At 33.8% G+C, this 27,349-nt stretch overlaps 1 protein-coding gene across 2 annotated transcripts in view; it reads right to left on the minus strand.

The window, feature by feature from the left end:
• Nlg3 (Neuroligin 3) overlaps nt 1-27,349 on the minus strand; it is a 117,017-nt gene that overhangs the window by 54,032 nt on the left and 35,636 nt on the right. For both annotated transcript variants that reach the window (XM_076123780.1, XM_076123770.1), the window contains exon 2: nt 3,083-3,645. In XM_076123780.1, coding sequence (XP_075979895.1) covers nt 3,083-3,536 — 454 coding nt within the window. In that variant the 5' untranslated portion in view covers nt 3,537-3,645. The remainder of the gene's footprint in view (nt 1-3,082; nt 3,646-27,349) is intronic.

Genomic DNA, 27,349 nt, shown 5'->3' on the forward strand with positions numbered 1-27,349 from the left:
TATTGAAGTTATATTACAAAAAAAATAATACCAACCCTTCCATTCGCGAAAGCCAGGCACCACACAGGTAATTTAAAATCTCAAACACAGAATTACCACCCCTATTACAATTTCACATCACTATTAACCCCAGGTAATACAGCCATGGAATTTTAGGGTGTCGCGGGAGCCATTTGCGATTATTAAAAAAGCCAAAAGACAGAGGTTCTCAAAACCTCATACGTGGTTGGAGTTTGAAGGGCAAATTTTGGGCGGAAAGCATTTTTACGGTGAGATTAATAAATTCGGTGGACGACCGAAATATGTTCGGAAGTTGGTGAAAAGTTTGATATTTTTTGTTGTAATAGGAGTTACTTTGAGGTGATTTAAAATATATTTTATCATCACCCTTTCATTACTTACTTGGAAGAAATTCATAATGGCAGTTCGCCTGATTATTGCCTATTGTACTAAAGTAACTTATTATTTATTGTTATGATGCCTGTCATCTACACATTTTTTGTTAATTATTATAATATGTTTTGATTATACGTTTGTCGGTTTTAGTCGAAAATAAAGAGGTGGGTGCTTATTCCTACAAACTCAAATTTTAAGCCTAAGACTTTAAATCAACATGAAATTTGCTGTATTAAAAATATCTATTATAATACAGTCGTTTTACTATAATAACAAGTAACACAATAAAGCAATACATTTACTTGCCAGCACAATATATTACAAAAATAGGTTTTTCATACTCATATATTGTGTTTTTTCTAACAAACACGTTCCTTGTTAAAGTATTAGATAGCATGTTGAGAGCTCATTTCCTCGCTGTTGCTTACAGCCGATAGAGTATCAAGATTGCAGAATTATACACGATGGGTGATCCCGTAATTGAAAATGTGCACACGTTTGTTCAGAATACTGTTCATTATTTAGACATCATTCTTTTAGATACACTAGATTTTTTTGCAGAAAAAAGTAAATGTCGTTTCACCTACGATAAAATTGTTTATTCATGTATTGTAATGCAATCAACAAATTGAGCTCAAAAAAATCCGGTGATGGCATTTTTATCTCTTAGTTAAACAATCTATATAATGCTTCCAAATAGTGCTATTTCTGACCAAAACTGCCTCGTCAAATTTCCATTTTCTGATTGTAAATGGATAGCGTTGTTTGGTTAGTTAGTAGTAACTTGATGATTATTGTAAAACGGAAGAAAGTAAAAACTGTGAATGGTCTCCATTTTTTAAAACTAATCCTCTGCGTATGTCTGTCGCATTGAAGATAAAACATAATCATAAATTACTGTAACATTTTTCTCTTATTTCACTGACCATTTAACCACACGACCGCAGTTTCACAGGACCGACAAAAAAGCAAAAACGCTTGAAGCTCCGTACTCAAATCCCTTCCAAAAACATTGGTGGAAAAAGGAAAAAGTATTTCGTATGCACGTCGGCGCAACACTACGTTTGTGACAAAGCTTAGTGGAGGCTCTACGGAGGTATAAGGCTTCAGTAATACGCGAGAACAAGGCACGAAGGTTTTTTTTTTGGACAGAAGGACGGGCGCCTTGATGTGGCCGTGTTATCTGACTTTGAGTTTAACTGGCGGAAAGTTGGTTGAATTAGCTCTGGTTTTTCGGAGTTTAAATAAAGTTGTAGTCGACGTATGTTTGAAGGAAAGTTGTATGCATGCATTATTTCAAGCTATGTTCTCACGGTAGGCAATGTAAGAGGCATAAGGTAAGAGAAGCTAACGTTATTTGTTACATTGGAATAAAGTTGCATATTTTCTGTTTCACATTTCGAATACAGTTTAAAATGAAATTGAATCCAGGAAAATCTATTTAGCAACGAAACAGGTAATATGCGTACTTGCGACAAATATTCAGTAAATTACAGCTATTAAATATGTATCATGAGCTCATAATTTCGTAGCAGGAAATCAAAAAGAGAGGAACATATTTGTACTCGTATACATATTCAGCAATTCCATTAAGTTGTTTTAAGGACGTACCCGGGACATGAATAGTCAATCGCGAGCATAATGACAAAATCCGATCTTTTGACGATCTTTGTTCGAAGTGTGGTTCGGATTATCAAGATAAACATAATCTGAGAAAACCAATCCCCCTTTTTGCCTTTGATTCCCTTCGTCCCCAAAAACGTAATTCCACAATGGATTTGTAAAGTAACGCCCGACTTAATGAATTAACTTTTTCTCGAACCCAATTTTTTAGCTGCTTTATGCAGTACTCGTTCAAATACCAAAACATTTTGTCTCCAAATATAAGACACAAAGCTCCCTCAAGAATTCCGTTCATGTATACCCAGGGAGGAAATTCGTTAAACCAATTTTAATCCGAGATTTCTTCCTGTTTCTTTTACCGCTTCAACCGCAATTGCGACAAAAACTCGACGAAAAAACGTAACATCATTACCACCATTCACGTCCCAATTAGTCACATCCGTGGATTTCGTCATAAAAGACATTTTCATTTATTTTTAATACCGTCCGCGGCTATTCAAAAAATTTTCCTGTCCAACTAACTGGTAAAATGAATGTGATCCTCCCTCGGTAAGGACAAAAGTCTTTTTGAAAATTAGCTCACTGGAGCGCGGGGAGGTTTTAACTGAAATTATAAATCAAGTTTTTGTTACCACCCTCAATTTACGAGTGTAATGCTTGCCTGACGAAATTTGGATTAAAATGGCCTGTTTATATTTCCCTGTTGCCACTTTGCTGTAACAAAGTAAGGGAATAAATTTGTCAGCGTTGAGAAAATGGCGACTCTGTTGGGAACGACGTTTAGATTGTGCATTCATTTTTATATTTTTTCGGAAGAACAATCAAGGTAGTTGTAACAAGATGATATTCTAACACAATCTTATTAGCTACCTTTTACATTTTAAAATGTTCGTACAAAAGTATCTCATTCTACTTAGCTATACTGATGCTAGTAATCCCAGGAAGGTAAATCGGATTTGTAAGGATTATTTTCATTCCATTTTGCATTTTCCAGCGAGATTTTTATTCGTATTTGAATAAGTCGAGTGAATTTGAAATAGCTATATTGTTCTGGTAGACTTACCTTGAGCTGGTGCGTAGATGTTTAAGTATAGGCAATCTTCGGACTGGTTGGTCAGGAACGGCAGTATTCTCTTCAAGTACTCAAGTCTTCCTTTGGATATTCTTTTTAAGACAGCTGTTTCGTTCCTAATATCTGGTAGTACTTGAGGACAGACTGGACTGAATTCCTCAGCAATTTTGACTCCGGACCATTGTGCCCCAGAAACTGGTGGCATGAACCTCAGTGTACCAACTGGAGGAGACGCGTACGGAACTCCTCGGAACACTTCGACTGGTTCCAGAAACCTTGATTCTGGGGTGACAATGAATCCTCTGAGATCTCCATACTTTGTTCTGACTACTCTGGAGCTTATGAGTGGTTGAGGTTGTTTCTCATCCATTGCTGTTTCGCCTCTGACGAGCCTGGACGTCAGTACTGGTAGCGTAATGAAGTGGATGATCATCAGTATTAACATCTTTCCGCTTCCAACGCCACCGTCCAAGCAACTGTCCTCGGTCGCTGACTGCTATAAGTCGACCATTTTGTTTTTTTGTTGGAAGCTTGTACAGCATTTACTGGGTTTTCTGTAACAAAAGAAAAAGATTTATGATCCTCAAGTCTGTAGTTGTAACATTAATTTTAAAGTTGAAGTTTTGTAACGAGTTTAACTTAGATAAATGAAGGGATGGATGTTTTTAAGATTGTAGTCTCGAAAGTCAACGTCTTTGATCTAATTTTATTTAAGAATCTGGCTACTCTGAACCCATGGTCATCTTTTTGAACGGATCAATACAAATTGCTCAAATGAATCAACGATAACCACGAAACTGGTAATATTTGTACATCGGCTACCGTCGGCCGTCATCGATCATCGCAGGTGCCAATGCTTTTATTTACTTAGTCAGTGAATTCATTACTCGCCACGTTTTACGTGTCAACGTGGAAACATGTAATGGAACTGGTTTAATAGAGTTTATGTACTTTTTTGGGTAGATTTTTGTTTAACAAACCAGAGAATCTAGTATGTTTTATTTTTGTTACTTTTGAAATTGTAGTCTCAGCAGGAAAACTTCGTGACAGTTGCCTAGTTGGTAAAAATTGATATTTAAAATCTATTTCTTATGCTCTCATAACTCTTAAACTCTCACGTTGCATGTTTAATATAAAAGAAACAGAAATAATGAATACAGGAATAAACGTGAACACGCATTTTACCTCAAATTGTTAACCGGTTTTCGATAGTCGATAGAAGTAGTTTATCATACAACAGAATTCAACATATTTTTTTTATTACAAAATCCAACAGTTCAACAAAACCACAGTTTTTCTGTTCACAATTAAGTTACTATGTAAATAACAAACCGCTTTTCCAAACCAGATGTGTTCATAATGTGCATAGTTCACGAAATTAAATTAATTTCATCAATTATTGACTGTAATTAATTAATGCAATATGTGGCGTACTGATTGGGGTAATTTAATTATTGATGTATTTGATACAAGAGTTGAATAAAGGATTCCTAAGTTATATAATTTACTATCGACCAAGCCAGTTTTGCTTTGCCGGGTTAGACTCATAACCTGTTATTTCTGGTATATTGTATTTGCCAATGATTGGAATGACTCCATAGTTTGACGTAATGTGTAGCTAATATCCATCTGAGAGCGCAAAATTTTTAAATGGTGAACGGTTTTCCCCTATTAAATAATGAAACTGACAAATTCTTACTCCCATTTTATTAAAAAAAAAAACAAAATAATATCCACAACATCATTGATTGCTCAAAATTTCTTGATGATCATTTAGTATTAGCTATTGTAGCTAAATTTTCGCCGTCGCCGTTAATCAATTCGGTCATTTTCAGGTCATTTTCATCACACATTTCTACGTCCCTTGAAATCAACAAAACAAAGTAATTCTCATAAAGAACCCTTAACAACTGATACAAATAACAAAAATTCATACATACATCTTATTCGCAAATAAAACGGAACCATAAACTGAAAGGTACAGTCATGTCGTAAAATATGTAAGAGAAGGGTTACGACTGTACTTGAGATATGCAATGCCTTGACAACTTGTCAATGCAATACGCATTGCAATTTTATTGTGAACCATAAAATAAAAGGTACCTTTGAGATTTGGGTAAAGTTTACTTTGCGTATAATTTGTCAGTATGTACGAGTATCTATTTTACCTGCTGATTAAAAAGTTCAGTGTGGTTCCATTATTTTGTGTATATTTCATGCTAATAATGTGTCATTACGCTTCGTAGTTGACAATCCTTAGAACTTTACCTTAAAGGTAGTACTTTCCGCTATGAAACACCATCTGATTTTCGCTCAATAGCGCTAATACGTCTGCTGTCTTCGTCAGTTGAAAATAAAGAGCATATAAAAACCGGGAAGTTGTGAGATAATTACTATCACCCAAGCGCATAACATACTCCTTCCTCTCATTCCATCGAATAACCAAACTCAATATTAGTATTCACAAACCCTTCCACCCCAAAAGAGAACAATATAACCCTAAAAGCATAAATTAGTGTCTGCGACATTTCAATTTACACGTTCAAGAACTATTCTTCACCACCATAAATCCAGGCATCCTTAACCCATGGGTAAACCATTCTTCACCGAAAGATCTCACGTCCGAAACCCACAATTCTTTACCCATTTTTCTCTTACCCACATATCTTGGTCTGTTTACCCTTCCTGATAGCTGTGCCCTGAGTTATTGGTGCAATAAATACGTAACAGATAAACATACGTACGTTTGTACATGCAGACGTGGCTCGTAAAATGTCCTCTGCCTAAGAAATAGCTTCCTGAGTTCGGGTGGCAAGCTTTTCGATATTAAGATGCAGAAAAATAATTAAGTTCGTAAGATATTACTAACTGATATTTCATATGGCAAATGTGGGTTTGGCTTTATAATTCAGAGATTCAAAGTACTCTTTCAATCCGAAATTCTGTTTTCTAAATTATTTTAGTCTGTCGAAAACGCCTTATTTTGTTTACTAATTCAATGGTCTAAAAATAGTTTATTTATTATAGAATTAGAAGGTTAAAGGCTTATTTATAGCCACGAATTGTGTTTACAATCAGCTGTAATTAGTCTGAGGTGAAAAAAGGATTTTTAAATCACTGACCTTTAGACTAACTTCCTATTCAACTATTTAACTCATTAGCTAAATAACTTTATGCTTGTAAGATACTGGTTAACAATTCAATTTTTTTTATTTAAAAATTTTCTAGTCAAAGTTTCAACAAGAACTTAAAATTCCAATTAGTCCATTGAAATGTTACAATTTGAGGGCCGAATATTGCATTTATTAGAGGACGTAATTTTATTTTTGGAACATGTAGGGGGGGTCAATAGAAGCTTAACTTGAAGTTTGTGGGGTTGCCACTCTTGTCCCCCGGCCGCCATCTTGGAAAAGGGGGTGGAACCACTTTATTCGCTATATCTCAGAAACTATGCGTCTTGCAATAAAACTGTAAAAGCATAATTTGTAGCAAATTATTTTTCCTACAAATATGTTTCATAACTTTTTGCCCAAAATTAACAATTAAAGAAGTTATAAGCAAAAATGTGTGATTTTTTTTACAAAAATTTTCTTTCCGTGACCGGTCTACTTCGTAGCGCTGTTACTGAGTTTCTAATTAATGAAGTTGAAAAAAATTATAGGGATAAATTTTCCTCGAAAAATACTCTACAAGATTGGTCTGAGGTAATTTTTTTGTATTTATACATATCAGCTAAGCCTTTTTTCCAAACTATGTTGGAGTCGGCTTCCAGTCTCACCAGATGCAGCTGAATACCAGCGTTTTACATGGAGCGACTGCCTATCTGACCTCCACAACCCAGTTACCTAGGATATAAAACGATACCCTTCGTTAAGACTGGTTGTCAGGGTTTCAAGCTTCTGACTACTGTTAACGACTGTCAAAGATCTTCGAAAATGACAGCCAGGACCCACAATTTAACGTGCCTTCCGAAACATAGAGGAACTCGATATGTGTAAGATGGTCACCCATCCACAGAAGAACCTCGGCAAGCGTGGCTTAACCTCAGAGATCGATCCGTGCGGCTGTCGTTAAAAAAAGTTATAGACTAATAAAGAAAATTGTTAAAAAAAAAATTGCACTTTTTTGCTTATAACTTCTTTAATTGTTAATTTAGGGCAAAAAGTTATGAAACATATTTGTAGGAAAAATAATTTGCTACAAATTATGCTTTTACAGTTTTATTGCAAGACGCATAGTTTCTGAGATATAGCGAATAAAGTGGTTCCACCCCCTTTTCCAAGATGGCGGCCGGGGGACAAGAGTGGCAACCCCACAAACTTCAAGTAAAGCTTCTATTGACCCCCCCTACATGTTCCAAAAATAAAATTGCGTCCTCTAACAAATGTAAAATTCATGTAACATTTCAATGGACTAAATATCAATCACCCAGAACGGTTGCAAAAACAGAAGCCTGCCACGTACCACAATATATTGTAGTAACAGTATTCGAACAACATGGCCACCCTACCCGTTACATAAAACGTGCGATATTCTTTGAATATTTATTTGTAGTGGACAAACAGCCGGCCTGCAATAAACTTCGGTTCCTATGTGAATGATTTAGTGAAAGGATAATATATGGATTAGGGTTCTCTTACGTCATCGATACGATAAACAAGATTTTATTTTGATTAAAAAAGTGAATAGCAAACTTTGCTGAAGGATTTTTTCTATACGTTGGAGTAAAGTTAAACTATATTTCTTGTACTTAATAACTTCGTGCTTTATCATTTTGTTTCAAACTATTTATTAAGTATCTTTAGATCTTCGATAAAAAGTTTTTAAAGAATTCACAATATTTGATGTGTTTCCCCTATCACAGCATTATGACATGTTTCTGTCAAAAAAATATCAAAATAGTTTAATACGCTTCTGGGAATTCTCACTCTCCTATGATTAGAAAATCAAGTGATATAAAGAGGCTTATTATTCCACCTACATCCTACGTCGTTAAACCTCCCAATAATACTCATTGAATAACATAAGGTAAATATAAATAAATACCGAACAAGAAACCACGACAATTATTATATACTTAAGAACACAATAGCCAACAAAGCCTCATTCATTCTTAGCCCATTGTGAGAAAATCAAGTAGAAAAATTCAATCGAAAAAACTCGAATCAAGATCACTTTATCGTAAAGGAATTGAATTCTATTCAACACATGATTATTGGACATTCGAACATATTCACAATTCTCAATGTATTGTAAATAAAACCTTTGAATTTTCAAACATTTGTATTGTGTTATTGTTATTTTCGGACAATGTTCCCGGTTCAAGAGATAAGCCGAGTAAGGGCGGCTTACATGACACTGTTTTTAATGAAGTTGTGTCTGATAAAAACTGGGAGAGAATTTGTTTGTCTCCTTGTTACGTGACGTACTTACTTGAATTAAAATAAACAATACTCGTAAATGATTACTTGTTTCGCTAATGGGAGAAAGTATTTGTAGGAAAAGGCAAAATATAAGGATTTTAATTGGTTACTTGTTTCTATAAATTAAAATAACAGACTTTGTGCACTTGATAATGTAACTACTTTGATTAAAAAAGACAAAATATCAACAAAAGACAGTCATGCGGTATAAATTACTATCTTTTTCAAATTGTATAGCTTAAAATGGACGAAAATATAATTAAAGCATTTACTAATACTGCGTTTTCACATAAATTATTGCTCCAAAATTAAATAGTTTCACGTATAACGTATGCAAATGCTTTGAATTTATTTAGTCCTAATAATTAAATCATAATTTATGTCTGAGCTATCACAAACATGTGTTACATTATGAATTGACTATAAATTATGTATTTAGTTGTTTCATATGATGTGTTTGTGCTGTTTTGACGTGAACGAAAATGAATTGTTAAAGCATTGTGATGCACATTTATAGTAGATTAGAATATTTCTGAATGGACAGTATTATAAACATAGAAGCATATAAATATTCCCATCGCTGGATATTTTATGTACTTACTAATAATTACGACATTAGACAAATAATGTGGAAGATTTGTGTCCTCAAAACCTCACTTTAAAGCGATGGTAGTCGTTAAGAAATCGTATTCAAAAGTAAAGTCAGTCCGCCGCATGCGTCCATATTTTATATCTTCAAGTTGGTATTGATCCCCCGACCATCAGGTCAAATCATGAAAAAATTTAATTTTAATGCGTACAGCATATTTTTTAAGCCTGCAGCAAGTCATAAGCAACTCATAAATAACGCGTAACTGCATATTTACCCCTATTCTACTTTTTAAGCAGGACACAAGGAAAGCCGTGGTCTCAAGCCAATCTACTAACTTGCACTGACCAAAACCACAATTGACAACTATTCGACAGCTCACCGGTATGTAAACTCACCACAAAACAGCTTACGTCTGAACTACGGTAGCGTAACGTTACTTATCGGCAAGTGAGCGGACAGTTATTGGTGTTAATGGATAGATAGGAGATTTATTTTGTTTCCAAGGGATAAGGTTGAACTGACATCTTTCAAAACATAATACTGATTCAGATTTTTTGAAAATACTAGCTTACCCGCGCAACTTCGCTTGAAAATCTCACCACTATCACTAAACGCACTAGGATCTCGTATTAGATTGTTTACTGTAGCACGATTCCTTACAGTCTGTACTTTCGAGTATTGAGTTATTGACATTTAAAATCTACTTTAAAGTAGTTTCTACATCACCCGCTAGAGGTGCTGATCCGATTGTCATACAAAATGTTTCCATGGTTAGGTATTTGTCGGTAGTTGATAGTGGCAGAGAATTGCGGTACTGATTCCTGTGTCCAGCTGCAGCAAAAAATATCAACTTTAAATTTATATACACTTTATACGATTGTGCGTGCCTCGTTAGCTTATAATAGTAGGAAACTGCAATTTGACGTGTTATGTATCATGATGTACGATTATTATGATAAACCATAATTGTGTGGTCAATGGACATCATTGAATCGCATGCCTATAATTGTGTTCACCGCAAGCTCATTTAAACCACACGGAAACCCCGTTTGTCAGTTATGTAGTGTCAAAGGTTATAAGCTAACTACACATTTTATTGATACTAGCTAAACAACGTGGGTTTACTCGAATAAAAAAAATTTACCCCTCAGCCACTAAGGTGCTAATTTAAGGAATAAAAATAGGTTCGATCTCGAGGCCTCAGCTAACTTCATGCTAAATTTAATAAAGATTGGTCCAGTAATTTAGCCGCGAAATAGTCCGACTTACTTACATATTGATTTATATCAATTTCCTAATAATTTTCGTTCTGAATAGTTATTTGAAAAAATGTTACTGTTCCTACAGAAAAAAACATGACACATTTAACTTAGCCACACGTACAAAACTAAAAACCTCTTGTACCGATAAAAACGAATTACGACCTCTTAAGCGTATTGGAAAAAAATATATAAGCACTAAAAATATTACGAGTAAGCTCTAAAATTGAGGCCTTGATTTATAGATCTTAGATATAGAAGTAATAAAATGGAGGAGAAAATGCTTATCTGTGTTTGCTGTTGTAGCTAAATGTTAACTTAATCTTTATAAAACACACACACACACACACAAACGCACTCACATAATAGCACACACTTATATAAAAGCACATACTTGCAGGCACACATACGCATTGTTTGTTACGCCCTCGGTGATTATAACACACATATTTACTACTTGTCGCATTCTATCAATGTAATCCATATCCGCAACTCCAAAAACATTTAAACAACTCTAGAAAATAAGCAAAACTGTTTATTAAAACTGTCTATAAATTTATAACCGTGGCTTGGCCATTATTTGTAGTGGCATGTCCGATCTTTAAGCCAGACCAGAATTAGGTCTAAGACTAATTAAAATAGTGAATAAATATTCCTGAAAAGCAAAATAATTACTTATTGTAACAAGTTACTTACTAGTTTACTTACGCTTACACTCAAAAACATACACACTGAGACATTTGCACACGTGGGCGTGTACACATACACAAACATTTCTAATCAATTTTCGCAAACAACACACACCCAAACTAATTTTATACTCGTGTAAAAAATCCATATTACTCATTATTCTAGTTACAAAGTTGTTACAACCTACGTCATCGGCTGACGTATACGTGTTCATATTTATAGCTTAGACTATTTATAGGTAGTCTCTTGCAAACGGCTAACAAGCTTTCACCCCTGACATTACCTTGATTGAGTTGACTTCAGTTGAGAACTAGTGACAATAGCGTTTATATTATATGCGATATTATTTTTAGTAGTATGAGAAACTCTCCTTTTTGATATTTTTGTATGGTGTTCTTAGCAAACATTTGTAATTTAAATGGCTAGAAAATATGCCTATAAGGACGCAATTATGTGTGTATAGTGGTTCTTAGTTGGTTTTGTGCATTAAAGAAAATATCTTATTATACTTAGTTTTCATGACTATTTTAATCTCCGTGTCTATCTATCGTGGAGAACAATTTCCTTCAGTCGATATTATTAACTAGCGAATGTTTGACATTAAATTGTTCAGAAAAGTTTTTGTAAATTCCGACAGGGGCGCTGATCAATTCGTTATACAAATTAGCCGATGGGTTACTGGTTGGCGATGGTTCATAGTAGTAGGAAATCATCATTTACCAATACCTAATTCTGAACTCCATATCACCTTGTTCACTATTCTAAATACACATAGTTTCAAGGATTACCTCCTACAAACAAACAAAATCCACGATATTAGTAGAATATACAGCGCACATTGTAGAAACTTGTTCAAGGTAAATTGCGCTAACCTATTTATTGGTACCAGTAGGTGCGGTCTTTTAGTACAAAACACGTTTGAAGATATTTTAGGAAAGTTTATGAACTTAAAATCTAAAAGAGACGGCATAATGCCGTTTTACTGAGCTTTAGATAGCTAAAATGTAATAGTTTAAAACTTAGTTTGGTCACAAAGTAATCAAATAGTCAAACTCAATTACAAATATTTGTCAGCTAAATTACGTGTAAACATTTAATAAAATGTCAAGGGGCCAAACTATTAAAGCACAGCAAATATTTTAAAATAACAGGATTTTGACTACTTATGTTGAATAATCACTTAGACATTCCATAAAAAAATTATAGCCACTCAAAAGTGATAGTGATAGTATTAATGTTTATTAAAACCAGGAATACACTAGCGACCAAAGGACAAATTTTAATGCGTCACGTCATAGTGTCTTCCTGCTTAAGACAGCTATGCTAAAATAAATAAGCCTCGGAGGAACAGTTGAATATACCATATATTAAACTCTAGACTAATATGTAATTTACGTGTTATTCTAAAATAATTTCATCATAATAAACCACCAAAACCATCATAAAACTAACATTCCCAAACTAATCGGCGATGGACTCATGAAGTATTGTTACATAATTTCCATTTGTGCTATCATTTTAGCTCGTCCTTGTATCATTCTGTAATAAAAGGACTATATAACGCGGTCTTGGGACGTTCTAGAGGTCAAATAAGAATTCAGTCAGCTATAAAAAGCTTGGAACTGACAATAGCTGTTGTAAACAGAAGGTTTGTTGTGAGATTATAATAATACTAGTATTGAAGATGTTGCCTTGAAAGATTGTCAAGATTTTAAATAGTTTTGCCACTTTCAATAACATAGATATTTGTAGTTTTAACGCAGTAACGTGGTAACTGCACGCTTGGCACAATGGTTTAAGTGGGCACCTCGCCGCGATAACCGTAGCGCCGCGTGTGGTGGGTTCGAATCCCACTCGGGACAAATAATTGTAATGAGCACGAGTGGTGGCCCTGATTGTTTATTTATCTATATAAGTATATATTTAAAATATATAAGTGTGTTTAACCGGTTTTTGGTTCCCAAAGCATAAGCTCAGCTTAGTTTGGAATCAATTGACCGTGTGTGAGTTGTCCAATGATATTAATACTTATCTGGGGGCACGGAAGTGCCCCCGCAAGTCGAGCAAAAAAAAAGCGGCACGGCCGTAACATCCTTTTCTCGAAGCAATTCGGGCTATTTTGACACCCCTATAATTTCGTAGTGGATAAAACAAGAAGCCTGGATTTTCAGCAACTAATCAGTCATTGTATAAACACGGTATATTTAAATTTTCAGTCAATTTGAACCAGTAGTTTAAGAATGACAACTTGTTAAAATTTTGAATTTTGTCACTCACTGATTCACTGACTCACTGACTCACCGATCATCAAAAGTCTAAGGTACTTCTAGCAGACTGAGAAGCTTAAAATTTTGAATGCAAATAGGGTTTAGTGTCTTAATCATGGGAAAAATTCAATATTTTCTAATTTCGGTCAAGTTTTCTAAATACACTAACTGCAACAATAACTTTGTAATCCCATATAAATGTATAAGATTACAAGGTTACATTTGCAGTTAATGAATTAAATTATGATTTCTGTAGAAAATAAAATAAATAGGTGTAAATATGTATCTACTATATGAAACATAGCGGGAGGGGGTATAGGGTGGGTAAGGGTGTTTAGCCCATGAAACTGAACAACATTCCCATAGGAAAATATGTTGAATTATGAAAAAAATACGGCTTTCCATACAAATTGGACTTATGTTTGCTCTATTCGCTCTACAAAAAGAAGTCTTCTTCTTATCGTATGGTTAGTGGTCAACCTAGTGTCAAAGTTGTTCAAGCCGCCCGAAGGCCTTTGACGTGGCTTAACGACTGTTATCTTAATTGACAACAACCGGGACCGACTTTTTACGTGCCCTCCGAAGCACGGAGACGCCCTGTTCAAATACCACTATGCGGTCACCCATCTATGGAATGACCGCGCCAAGGTTTGCTTAACCCACAGATCGTTTACCGACCGGTGAGCGCAACTGGCTACGGGCGCCTCAACAAAAAGAAGTGAGATGCCATCAAAAACATTCTGTAAAAACCTCAAGTCTCGCCGTAAAAAGTTGTGAGATCTATATAATACCAAGTCGATTAATCTATTTAGTCTCTACTTAAAGGACCTTCTGTCTTAAGTTATTACGTATGTTATTATCATGCCAATTTTAAAAAAAATACCTTTAAAACAAATAGATCGACTTGGTCATCGCAAGAAAACACAAATTCGCCATTAACATTTCAGGAGCATTAACTTCTCGTCGTGCTGTGTAGTGTGATACATACTAATAATCAAATCATGCGATGGCCAGGTCGGTCTATTTGTTTTAGAGGTATTTTTTTTAAATTGGCATGATAATAACATACGTAATAACTTAAGACAGAAGGTCCTTTAAGTAGAGACTAAATAGATTAATCGACTTGGTATTATATAGATCTCACAACTTTTTACGGCGAGACTTGAGGTTTTTACAGAATGTTTTTGATGGCATTAATACTTATCTGGGGGCACGGAAGTGCCCCCGCAAGTCGAGCAAAAAAAAAGCGGCACGGCCGTAACATCCTTTTCTCGAAGCAATTCGGGCTATTTTGACACCCCTATAATTTCGTAGTGGATAAAACAAGAAGCCTGGATTTTCAGCAACTAATCAGTCATTGTATAAACACGGTATATTTAAATTTTCAGTCAATTTGAACCAGTAGTTTAAGAATGACAACTTGTTAAAATTTTGAATTTTGTCACTCACTGATTCACTGACTCACTGACTCACCGATCATCAAAAGTCTAAGGTACTTCTAGCAGACTGAGAAGCTTAAAATTTTGAATGCAAATAGGGTTTAGTGTCTTAATCATGGGAAAAATTCAATATTTTCTAATTTCGGTCAAGTTTTCTAAATACACTAACTGCAACAATAACTTTGTAATCCCATATAAATGTATAAGATTACAAGGTTACATTTGCAGTTAATGAATTAAATTATGATTTCTGTAGAAAATAAAATAAATAGGTGTAAATATGTATCTACTATATGAAACATAGCGGGAGGGGGTATAGGGTGGGTAAGGGTGTTTAGCCCATGAAACTGAACAACATTCCCATAGGAAAATATGTTGAATTATGAAAAAAATACGGCTTTCCATACAAATTGGACTTATGTTTGCTCTATTCGCTCTACAAAAAGAAGTCTTCTTCTTATCGTATGGTTAGTGGTCAACCTAGTGTCAAAGTTGTTCAAGCCGCCCGAAGGCCTTTGACGTGGCTTAACGACTGTTATCTTAATTGACAACAACCGGGACCGACTTTTTACGTGCCCTCCGAAGCACGGAGACGCCCTGTTCAAATACCACTATGCGGTCACCCATCTATGGAATGACCGCGCCAAGGTTTGCTTAACCCACAGATCGTTTACCGACCGGTGAGCGCAACTGGCTACGGGCGCCTCAACAAAAAGAAGTGAGATGCCATCAAAAACATTCTGTAAAAACCTCAAGTCTCGCCGTAAAAAGTTGTGAGATCTATATAATACCAAGTCGATTAATCTATTTAGTCTCTACTTAAAGGACCTTCTGTCTTAAGTTATTACGTATGTTATTATCATGCCAATTTTAAAAAAAATACCTTTAAAACAAATAGATCGACTTGGTCATCGCAAGAAAACACAAATTCGCCATTAACATTTCAGGAGCATTAACTTCTCGTCGTGCTGTGTAGTGTGATACATACTAATAATCAAATCATGCGATGGCCAGGTCGGTCTATTTGTTTTAGAGGTATTTTTTTTAAATTGGCATGATAATAACATACGTAATAACTTAAGACAGAAGGTCCTTTAAGTAGAGACTAAATAGATTAATCGACTTGGTATTATATAGATCTCACAACTTTTTACGGCGAGACTTGAGGTTTTTACAGAATGTTTTTGATGGCATTTATTTATACGGGAACAGGCTCGCCCTCTATTACGCGTAATTAATATTAATGTCTAAATGCAGGTGTAATTCATACACTTCTGTCTAAACTTTTGGGTGATGTATGTATGTATTCAATACAGTTTTTAAAACACATTGATAGGTGAAGTATAAGATAAAATGTACAGAAGAATACAGTAGGTTACTTACTTTAATTAAATTCCAATACAAACATGAAATCAATAGAAATTCTCTTTGGTTTTCCCTTCCTTATTATTAACTTATTAAATACGGCGCACTACTTGTATTAATTAGGTCAGACTTCTTTACTATAAATTAATAATATGAGCTCCCCTTTCATGTACTCCTATTGACAAGAGCCCGGTAGTTAAGTTGGAAATGATATTAAAAAATAATAAGTTGGAATACCATTCATTGCAAGATAAACAAATAAACACGTTTTTAATACTAGTTTATAAGAATAATACCTTAAATTAACTTTACAAGATTATATGCCCTTTCATAGAAGAGTTTCAATAGATACAAATAAAATGTTTAACTGTACGGTACTATTTTAATTCAAACAAAGACAAAGAAGAACTGGTGTGCTATATTATAACAGTGGTGATTGAAAATTCAGTAGAAAATAGCTCAATAAAAACTTATAAGAATATTTCTGCCTCATACTTTTCCAATTTCTGTGCACTTAATAGTAACTTGCATTTCAATTCCAAACACATTAATAATTCTTTACAATTGATTCCAAACTGTCCCAAATCAGACTACATACGTAAACGCAAACTACAAATTCCTCAGAGATTTCAAAGTAAACAGTGGTACTTGTGGGCACATACATGACCCAGAACGTCACATTTGAGCTCAAGACGCTATTAACATCATTGTCATTGTAATCACCACTCTGATTCGCTGCGTTAACACTAAGCACCTCTTACAGATGGTACTATGGAATCCTGTCATATTTTTTGGGATAAGGAAACTGAGACGAAGAACGATGCAATGATATATGATAACCGCTTCTAGGATTCTAATTTTGATTGTTTTGCTAGGATTTAAATATAAACGAAAATGATACAAGGTGGAAAACTGAAGGTTATTACTAAGCGGTGAATTACCTTTTTTACAATAGAGGAAGATTTAATGTGAATCTGTATCATATTTCCCATTATTGTTAAATTAGATAGAACCCATTATTTATGACTCATTCCACAACAGTTCATTCACATTTAAACCCAGCCAGAGTTACCAATGCATAAATTGAAGAATTCAACAAAACAAAAAAACATTCTGCTATATAGCTGCCAGAACTGCCCGAAGTCATTCTTTAAACTAAGAAAAAATATTTAAACAAACTTAAAATGCAGCAAACCAACATACAATCCACTATAATTATATATTCCGAGCCACAACCTCAATCACATTCAACAATATTCATTTCACAAAACGTCCCATTCTTCCACTACCCACTTCCCGGCATTAGAACGATGACGTCATACCACAGACCATTGAATGCGTACACGAGCCATGACACGACAATTCCCCAGACATGTCTATTCAGTGCAACAGTCTATACACTTACCTATTGACAAATGAAGCGGTCGAATAGATTATAAAAGAAACGTTCTGTGTATTGAGAGTTAGGAATTGATATTGAACAATACGACACAGGTATGAATGGAAAACATTTAGAGTTTTATTGTGGTTTTCTTTGTATGTCTGTACTAAAGGTAGACTTTTTCTTGATTAAATTGTACTACGTATATTTTATGGCCCATTGAAAGGAGTATAATTGAATTCTTGAAACTTAAACTACGGACAAATTTGAAAGTGTGTTTTGTTTGTATGCTTGCCTATCTCGTATTATATTATAACTTTTTTACATATAAAGGTCCTAGCGAATAGGTCAGCCATTTTGGTTTTGGTGGAAGTCTGGAAACTAAGTATAAGAGACATATATAACGTCTTAAGAAAAGGGACGACAAAATGGAGTAAGCCATCTGTGAAATGCAGATTGAAAACACAGCAATATTAACTTCTATTAAAATCTCCAAAGACCGAACAACATTAAGTATTTTGTAAGAAAATGAGCTCGCCACCTCATCCAACACATAAATATCAAAACACGTCCCCATTCCATAATAAACTTCAAAAGCCGAGACATTTCTCATACCCTCACCTACTAAAAATTCAACGAAATAAATCCTAGTTCTCATTACCGTTAAAAACGAGAGAGCATTACCATAATACTCCCTCTACAACGGAATGAATGCTGGAACATCGCAATATGCGCTCTCCAATGCTGGCTAAGTTACGTCAGTAAAAACTGCTTTTAAATTAAAACCGCAACGTATTGTCCATTGCAACAGGAAGCGGTCGTGTCGGCGAGGTTCTGTTACAGGAAATTGCGGGCTTGCGACCCCTGACAGTTAAAGTTAGGGACATTATACACGTTTGGTTTACGATCCGGTTTGAACCCGGTCCGGTTGTGGCCACATGTGTCACGTACGAATGAATGGATCGATTGCCCGCCTTAAATTATGTTAGCGTTAGAGTCAAATATTCGTACCTTTTATCCTCTTACTCTAGGATAGTTACCTAAGAGAAATAACATTTCCACTCAATATATTATGTCAAAAAATAAATTTAGATGAAAATGTACTGGAGTATATTTTATTTAACACCCACGAGACAAAAATGTTAAAAGCATGCAAAATTGTTGTTTTTGTTACGTCACAAGTAAAATATCACACTCCCACTTACAAATGCCTTTTCGTAGTGTGTAACTACGAAAGTGTCTACGTTAACAAAAGTTGTAGCAAGCGATTTTGCTCATCTAAAATTCTACTTTACTTTCCGTAATCAAACAAACCAATTAACCGTGTGACCGGACCGGGTATAAACCGTGCAGGATCATCTAATATGCACTCCCCTTAAAGCTTAGTATGCTCTCTCAACGTATCATGTAATCGCTGTGAGCGTTTTCAAGTTGACACACCTTTACCTGTACTGAATTGATAATACAGAGCGCTTATTACGTTAAAATAAACTGACATTTTTATACAAGCAAGATTAAAAAGGATGTGTATTTTAAAGGATTAAAATTACATCCTTTTAGATCCTTTTGTGGGAGTAAAATGGATGTGGATCTAAATTTGGATAGTCTGTGTGCGAGAGAGAATAGAAGAGAATAGAGTATGTGTGTGTTTTGTGACGTTTTTGATAAATTGTACTGTGGGTTGATGGAGTAGCTTGTGATTATAAAGACTTTCAAGAATGGTTACTAAAAACAATTATTTTAGTACATATTTTTATTTTGATAAGAAGAGTTACTAACCAACGGAATTATGTGTCGCAACTGTTTTATTTGTAATTTTTGTTTATTCCTGATTTTGTAATCCAGAGTGGTAGCTATAGATACTCTGTAAAAAAAGTCGTAAAGTTCTTAGCAAGTCTCAATATCCAATCTGACAAATAAAAATTCGTATCCACAACTTTGCATTTGCGTACGAATTTGGGCAATTTTCAAACAACAGGCTTAAACTCCGCACCGGTGTTCTTATGCTTGTTAAAACTCCGTTCCGCTCCACCTGAAGGGATAATCCACAGGATGAGAGTTTCGTGTATTTTTTCAACTTACTACGGTTGGATTTTAATATTAATTCACCTGCCAAATGAGGCAATTATCCCTCCCGTGGGCCCTTTACCAACGAACTGTGACAGGTTATTAATAAAATTAATGAATTATGAAACATAAAATGGGGTGCATTTGTGTGTGTGCGTGTTTTTGTGTGTGTCCGTGGGCGGATGTGTCTGTGTGTGCGACCTAAATTGGGAAATGCCAGCTTTTCATTTATAATTTATATTCAACGCTAGGATTTTATTATGACTATGTCAATAAATGATTAAATGTGGTTATAGTGGTTACTTCCCACCAAAAATAATGGTTCCATCCACGCAAAAACAAAAATATTAGTGCATTATAATTATAGACATCTAAAACCTGTTTGCATTCAGTTATTATAATTACCTATTAACCCCCGAATTTTGTTGTTTTTTTCTTTTTAACGTGTTTCATGATGACAGAAATTATTTTGAGTATCACTTAATATTGATTGATTTTTTTGCATTGATTCATAAATATGTCAGGCTAAAATTATTTGTGGCTAAAAATTACATCACCTGCAATAATAGAATACAGGCCTAAACCATAATGATCAAAGTAAGTCTATGAAGACCTTTCTGATACAAGATTTTTTCTCAATACCAAAGTTACCTTGTTTAACAAATTCTTTGTTTGTCTCTCTATTCTTTGATCACAAAATTATTTGTTTTATTCATAGTTCAATACATATTACTAGGCAACGAATAATGAAGTTGCCACGTGGAAGAAAAAACTGTTAACATCATGTTTCCTTATAAGTGAAATTCAAGACACAAACTAGTACGGACTCGTTATATTTGAAGTATCATAAATTGGGTGTCGTATGAAATACATATAATAAAATGATAGATGTTTGTATGTGTTCAGTGTTTATCAATGTTGCATTTTAAATAGATGGATTTAAGCAAGTCACAATGAGACTTCAAATAAGCTACTATCTAGAGCACGCTACGTTGCTACGCAGCTACGTAGCTACGTCGTAGACTCATCTACGGAATGAAATGACGTAGAGTGCGTTGACCCTTCTTTACATATTCTGACCTGCCGTGTGTAAAGTAGTTTACGTTGTCGTCAAGCAGACACCCGTAGGTACATGTGTGGAATTAATTGAAACATACTGTATAACAATATTGTTTGGAATACGTGTGGCTGGAATTAAATTGAGTCCTAAGGTAACGTTTGTGTTGATACAGGCAGTATAGAGTTACATATGTATATAAATATTGTGACTGTATATTCAAGGAATAAATAGGATTCTTCATCGATAGATTGCTAAATTTAAACTGAGGAGAAAAAAAGACAAAATTGGATTATCTACAGATCGCTTTATAAATTGTTTTTTAAACCACTGCCGAGCATTTAAAGTAAAATTTTTTTTTCGTTTACCGTTATTACCTTGATCACTATTTTTAACACACACATGATTCCGGAAAGTCATTATCTTGGTTTTATCTCTCGACCATTTGCATAAAAAGTAAATGCTTAGCCAAACAGCTATCACTGCTCAAATTGAACGAATCGAAAAAAAAACTCCTTTTTCTGAATTCGCAATAAATAAAACAGCAACTCTCGCCTGCCAATCGTTTGGACGGATATTCAAAGAAGCACAGTAGATATAAAGACAGTTGGAGGCCAGCCTGATAAGGGGTAGCAAAAACTAGTGAGACTTGCAAAACCTTTTTAGCATACATACATACATGAATTAGAATAACGGCTTTCAATCGTGTTAAGTAGGCACTTAAAGTGATAGTAGGCAAATTATACAACACTTTTTTAAAGACGTTTTTGATACTGTTTTAGTATTCTTTCCTTTATGACCAGTAGTTAGTAATGGAGTGCATTTTTACGAGTGGAATAAAACTTTTGTGTTCTAACTGTTGACTTTTAACGGAGTATGAACGTTTTTCTTTCGATGCTTGTAATTTGTGTTCTTTAGCGTAAAGTAATTTTATGAATAATTAAATGAATAAAATAAAAAATTTGATTATTTAAATTCTGTCAAGCTAAGATGACGTTACAATCAAATTCTGCAGTCGTAGAATTTTTTGGACATGGTCACGGGGAAAGGTACTACTTATTACTTATATGTAACTTCCTCTACTTTCTTCCATAACAAATTTTTCAGAGATTCGCATTTAGATTTCACCAGCCTCTTCAAAACAATTTAATTTCAATTCTTATTATCAATTTTAAAACAAAAACCCAATAAGAGCAAAATTATACTATAGCAAGATAAATTACAAACAAAAAATTACATTTATCATATCAATTTCCTTTCATGTTACTTGTTTATACGAAGAAACTATGTGTTGTACAACATTAGATCCACAAATAGTTAAGACTTTGAAAGAAAATAGAGGAATCTAGTTCAGGTATTTGAGCATTGTTGTGATATTTTTGGAGAATTCTAATTGTGTAGACTTAGGTTAGGTTTCAAATGTTATGTTAATTAAATGTTTGGCTATTTCTATTTTAGTGTAGAACACTCAAATAGTTTGAAAATAAATTTCTATACTAGTTTCCAATAGATGCTTTTAATTTTTGTTGCATACATTTGAGTTTGTTTTAACACTTATCTTACGCATAAGATTTTATTAGAGATATCTATAATAAGTCGTTATTATTTCACGACTCCATAAATCTTGCATCAAAAAGCGTTAAATACAAAAATTACATCAACTGTTTTATCCGTCGGAACAAAATCTGTTACAAACATGAATTTTAAAACGGAACCATGACTGCCAACCAAAACTTTCATCTCAAATCACCCATTAAAAATGATTACTCCAAAAGCCCAAAAATATCGCTCTTGCATATTCTCGAAAACAAACTTTTGAATTATAACCCATAAAATATTCAACTAACAGTCACTGGGAACTTCGAACAAATTAATTAGTAAACCCTTAGTTTCGAGTTTTACGAGTTATTGTTGCTTAAAAAGTAATCATTGGAGGGCGTTAAACATTAAATGATAATTTCATTCCTAAGGTTCTGAATGGAATAATTAAATGGTAGCGTCATGGCTTTATGATTGTCACGCGATGTTGTATGCGTGTGGAGTGATGAAGAATTTTGTTTTTATGGAAAATATACATTATGCTTTTTGAGGAAACAAATTATGTTATACAGAGTTTGAATTAATTTCATTCAAAAATGATGTTAAACAGCTATTGACTTATAGCATAGCCAAAAAAATCTGAGTCCATTTTTTATGCGAAAACTCTTTAAAGCAGACGTATTAAACTCAATAAAGTAAAAAAAAATGCGGCTGATATGATTTATATCTGTCTACTGTTTTAAACAAAAACTACAAATAAGATTACAAAAATAAAACCACTGTATGTATAAAATAAGAAATTAATTATATTGTACTAGATTTTTCAAAAATATTTACCAAAAGTCTTAAAAAACACACCATCAAGCCAAAAAAAATTAACTTCAAAACTTCGCAAAACTCGTACAATAAGCGCGTTACTTAAAATAAATGTCGTGCCGTACTCACATTGAACAAGCCAAAGTTTTAAATAATAAGCCTCTACATTTTTCATTTAAAATAACGACGTTTTACGCAATAAGTCACAGTTTTTATGTTGATACAATTTTAAGTTAATAGAAGTTTCGTTACGAAATTTGAGCTTGTAATTACGTTACATGATGTTTTACATTTGTAATTTGGAGTTATTTTTGTATGAATAATTTGATGTTCAGTATAAAATAGTGTATGTCATTTTTCGAAATTGCTAGCTCGCCTGATAAAGTCATGAGCATTAATAAAGAATTTTAAGTTTATGTATTTATTTATCAAGAACTAACGATTCCTAAGTATGTTAAAGTATTTATAAGATTATAGTTTATTACTTACTCTAAGAACATCTCTTACCTCAATAATTCTAATTCGAACTTGGAACTAACGCTTTTAAATCTGGTGGATAGCTCTTTAGAAGAAATTAGTGCCCAGCTGTTGAACAATCTATGGGTAACTTGTATTTGACATATATGTATCTGGTGAAATAATAGTTTTGAAATTAACCATAGATGTAAAAGTTGATTTCTTGGTCCCAAGTTTGGTTTCCCAATACAGCAAAGTAGTTAATTTTTATTTCCCCAATAACATTCTACCAATTACACCGTAACTCCCAAAAACACAGCCTTACTTCCTAACACGTCAACATTCGACCGAACCGTTATATATTACGAGGTACTATCAGCCCTGTACATTGTACCTAAGAGGTACTATCAGCCATGTACTGACCCCCTCACTGAAACATTGCTATATTAACGAGGGTAGATTTATTAGCCCTGATCACGCAACTGAAGGGAACATTTTTGGTGAAAAGGTTCTTTTTTGGGATGCTTTATTGATTTTTTCGGTTGTGGGAAAGAGGGTAGACCCAAAAATAGATGGATAAAATGTATTTCTGAATAATTTTTTCGAAATATTTTTTTTATTGTAATTTCTCCATTAAGAGATCATTAAATGCCTTGGTCCGAGCGATAGTGAATGCGACTTCAAAGCACAAGTTAGATTCTCCGGTTGAAAAGTTGTAAGTTATCAAGGTTTACTAATTCGTGTTGAAGTATCTCCGAAATTAGAAATCTGGCGTGCCCAGTGGATATGGCAAAAAAATCGCTTTGTATTTTATGAAAACAGCAACATAAACCTCTAAGTACATCTTGGGAATAATAATACAGCAAAATTCTTGCTATGGATTGCGATACTATATAAAAGGTACTTATTGTAAATTGATAAAATAAAAGTGTAATTAGAATAAGTACAAAATAATATTATACCACAACAGAAAAAAAAAACCTTTAGCTTTACCGACAAAGCACTTTTACATTACTAACTTACAATAATAGATGTTGGATCACTACCGATCCGAGAGTCCATTACTCAGTATCGAGTATCGAATCATTAATCGAGTCGAACGCGATTAACGCTCGCATCGTTAATCAAATGTATCGACTGTGCAGTGGCTTTTCGTTATTAATAATGCATATTTGTTAGTTTGAATAGATTCTACGTTTAAGTAGTTGGGAGGTTCTCTTTATGTAGATGTGTGTTAAATTATTTACGATATTTTGTATGTCAGGTGACTTTATTTGTATTAATAACTAGCTACTTAAATATCAAAACAACGAAATAGTTATATGTAATAAGATTATTTTGTTGAAAGATATTTGTTAATCCTCATTTTTTTGTTAATCACGTCAGCTGTTATGTTTAAAATTGTAAAGTTGAAAATATGGAAAACACAAACATCAGTCCGTCGTTTATCCTGCTATATGCCTGTTATGTGTTATAGAAGACTAGTTTATACAACTACTATTTTTTGTATTTAGTAAGATACGGGCATAACATTATATTTCTATATGAACCGTCTAAATCATTGCGCGTCTTTATTCTCCGCCAACTGCAGTGAAAAATAGCTTAAAAAAATAAGTAACATATAATGTCCAACTTAAAATCAAATACACATCACTTAGTACGCCAGTAGTAGCTTGGCGCCAACCTTCAGCTTATATTACAGTCAAAAGTACCATTATATTAAGATAAAATACAAGCTTTATGTGTAAACCGTGGTGACATTGAAAAATATACCTAACGACATTGATAACAAAGTCGTTTTTCTTAAAAATCCAAAGTAATATTTACCGAAAATACTTGTAGAATAATGTCAACTACTTTGAATATTATACGCATAATTCTTTTCCCTATCACTGGAGCATTTCAAGTGGTTTTTTAGGGTTCCATACCTAAAAAGCAAAAACGGGACCATATTACAAAGACTTCGCTGTCTATCTGCTACTCAAGCTGTATTTTCTAAACCGTGATAGTAAGACAGTTGATATTTTCATAATAGATGTGCATATGTATATCTGTTGCCAATTAAATAACAAATACTAAAAAACACCGAATAAGATGAGTAGTTTAGGAGTGAGAAACGTGTTTTTCTTGCGTCTGATAAATAATGGTACGGGACCCACCTTGTGCGAGTAAACTTTCACTTGCGTTTTTCACAATTTCTTGTAACATAGCCTTAATTTTTCCTTTAAATTTTCGCCGTCTCCTCTCACATTATGCGTATAATTGGGCGAGCTTCATAATTAAAATGTATTAACTTCTCTCTCAAATTGAATTATCAAACAACTGGGGGAGATTTTAATCGTATTAATACGTCATCATACGATTTCACTAAGTATATTGGGAGTTTCGCAGTAAATTGATGAGCTTGATAAGCTGTATTGTGATGGAACCATTTTCACTTTAGCATTTCCTGTATTATTTTTCATATCAATTAATAGAACGTTCCTTTTACTATTACTTATTTTATTGCATGACAATTTTACTCTAATTTACGTATTACCTTTCTATATTATAATAAAAAATTGTTGGCATAAATTATTTATTACGAAATGTAAAATTTGTCAGCTAATCTCAAAAGATTAATAAAGAAATAATTATGATTACAGAAATATAATTTGAATCATATCTACAATAAAAAGTTATTGTGACGATGCAGAATGCAAGTGAATAAGTCGTTTAGTGCCACGATTTGGCCACCGACCGCAATAATTAGCACGAAAATCTTGAAACCTAAATTGGTTTCAAGTTTCCCAAGCAATTACACAGTTATCATGTCGACGCTCTGACAGTCATGCCAACAAGAACACGATAGCAATAGTATAGAGCATTCTTACATCGTAAGTTGATCAGCGCCCCTTGTGTCTCATAAAAGAACTAATTTTGACACCAAATTTCAAACGTAGGATATGATGGCAATTTGACACTATCAATAAATCTTTCATTTACATATTTATTTAATCTTTATTTTTACTATATCGGTTTATTTTATTTTAATTTAATTTCTTGTTTCTTTTTTAATTATAGTGAAATAATTTAAATAAATAACTAACTGGATGTTGATTTCTATCTGTCGGTTACCGGAAAAAAGAACACCGAACAAAAAATAATACATCCCTAAAAATTTTAACAAAAATCTTTTTCACTCCCCAATCTCGTAACCTATCATAATTTATTACTTGCCTAAAGCTAAAAGCATTCTACAAATTTTATAATATCGGCCTACAGTATCTATCCCCGTGATATTTGGTCTGTCTGCAGTACATTAATAATGTATACTCCGGACATTTTGGGGCGTTTCCGTCCTGAAATTTTAATACTACCCAAGTTTTTTATTCACGGCGTTATCGGAAGCGCTTGTTATTTGTTTTAATAACTTTTTGTAAGCCGATTTGGTTATTTAATGAAGCATTTTTAATTAGGTACTTTTTCATAGACTTTGACACTGAGAATTTATTTTTCATCCCTAGTATGAAAAATAAATGAACGGTGAAGGAAAACATCGTGAGGAAACCTTGCATGCCTAAAATCTGTTTCATACATTTATTGAGGGCATGCAAAGTCCCTAACCCGCACTTGGCCAGCGTGGTGGACTCAAGGCCTAACCCTCCCTCATTACGGGAGGAGACCCTTGCCCAGCAGTGGGACATTAATGGGTTAAATTTATTTATTTTTTATAGTATGAAAAATAAGGTAATAGAAACAAACTTTTCTTCCTATGGAAACGTGAAGCTTCAATCTGAACTCAACCATTACTCGGCTTGGGGCCTGTACCTTTCCATTGCGACAGGCTACCATAACCATAAATGTAGCAACAATTACAGCTCTTATTTTTAATACGAAGTGATATAAAATTACATGTGAGCAAAAC

Source organism: Anticarsia gemmatalis, chromosome 2 (assembly GCF_050436995.1).
Source record: "Anticarsia gemmatalis isolate Benzon Research Colony breed Stoneville strain chromosome 2, ilAntGemm2 primary, whole genome shotgun sequence".
Classification (NCBI taxonomy): Eukaryota; Metazoa; Arthropoda; class Insecta; order Lepidoptera; family Erebidae; genus Anticarsia; species Anticarsia gemmatalis.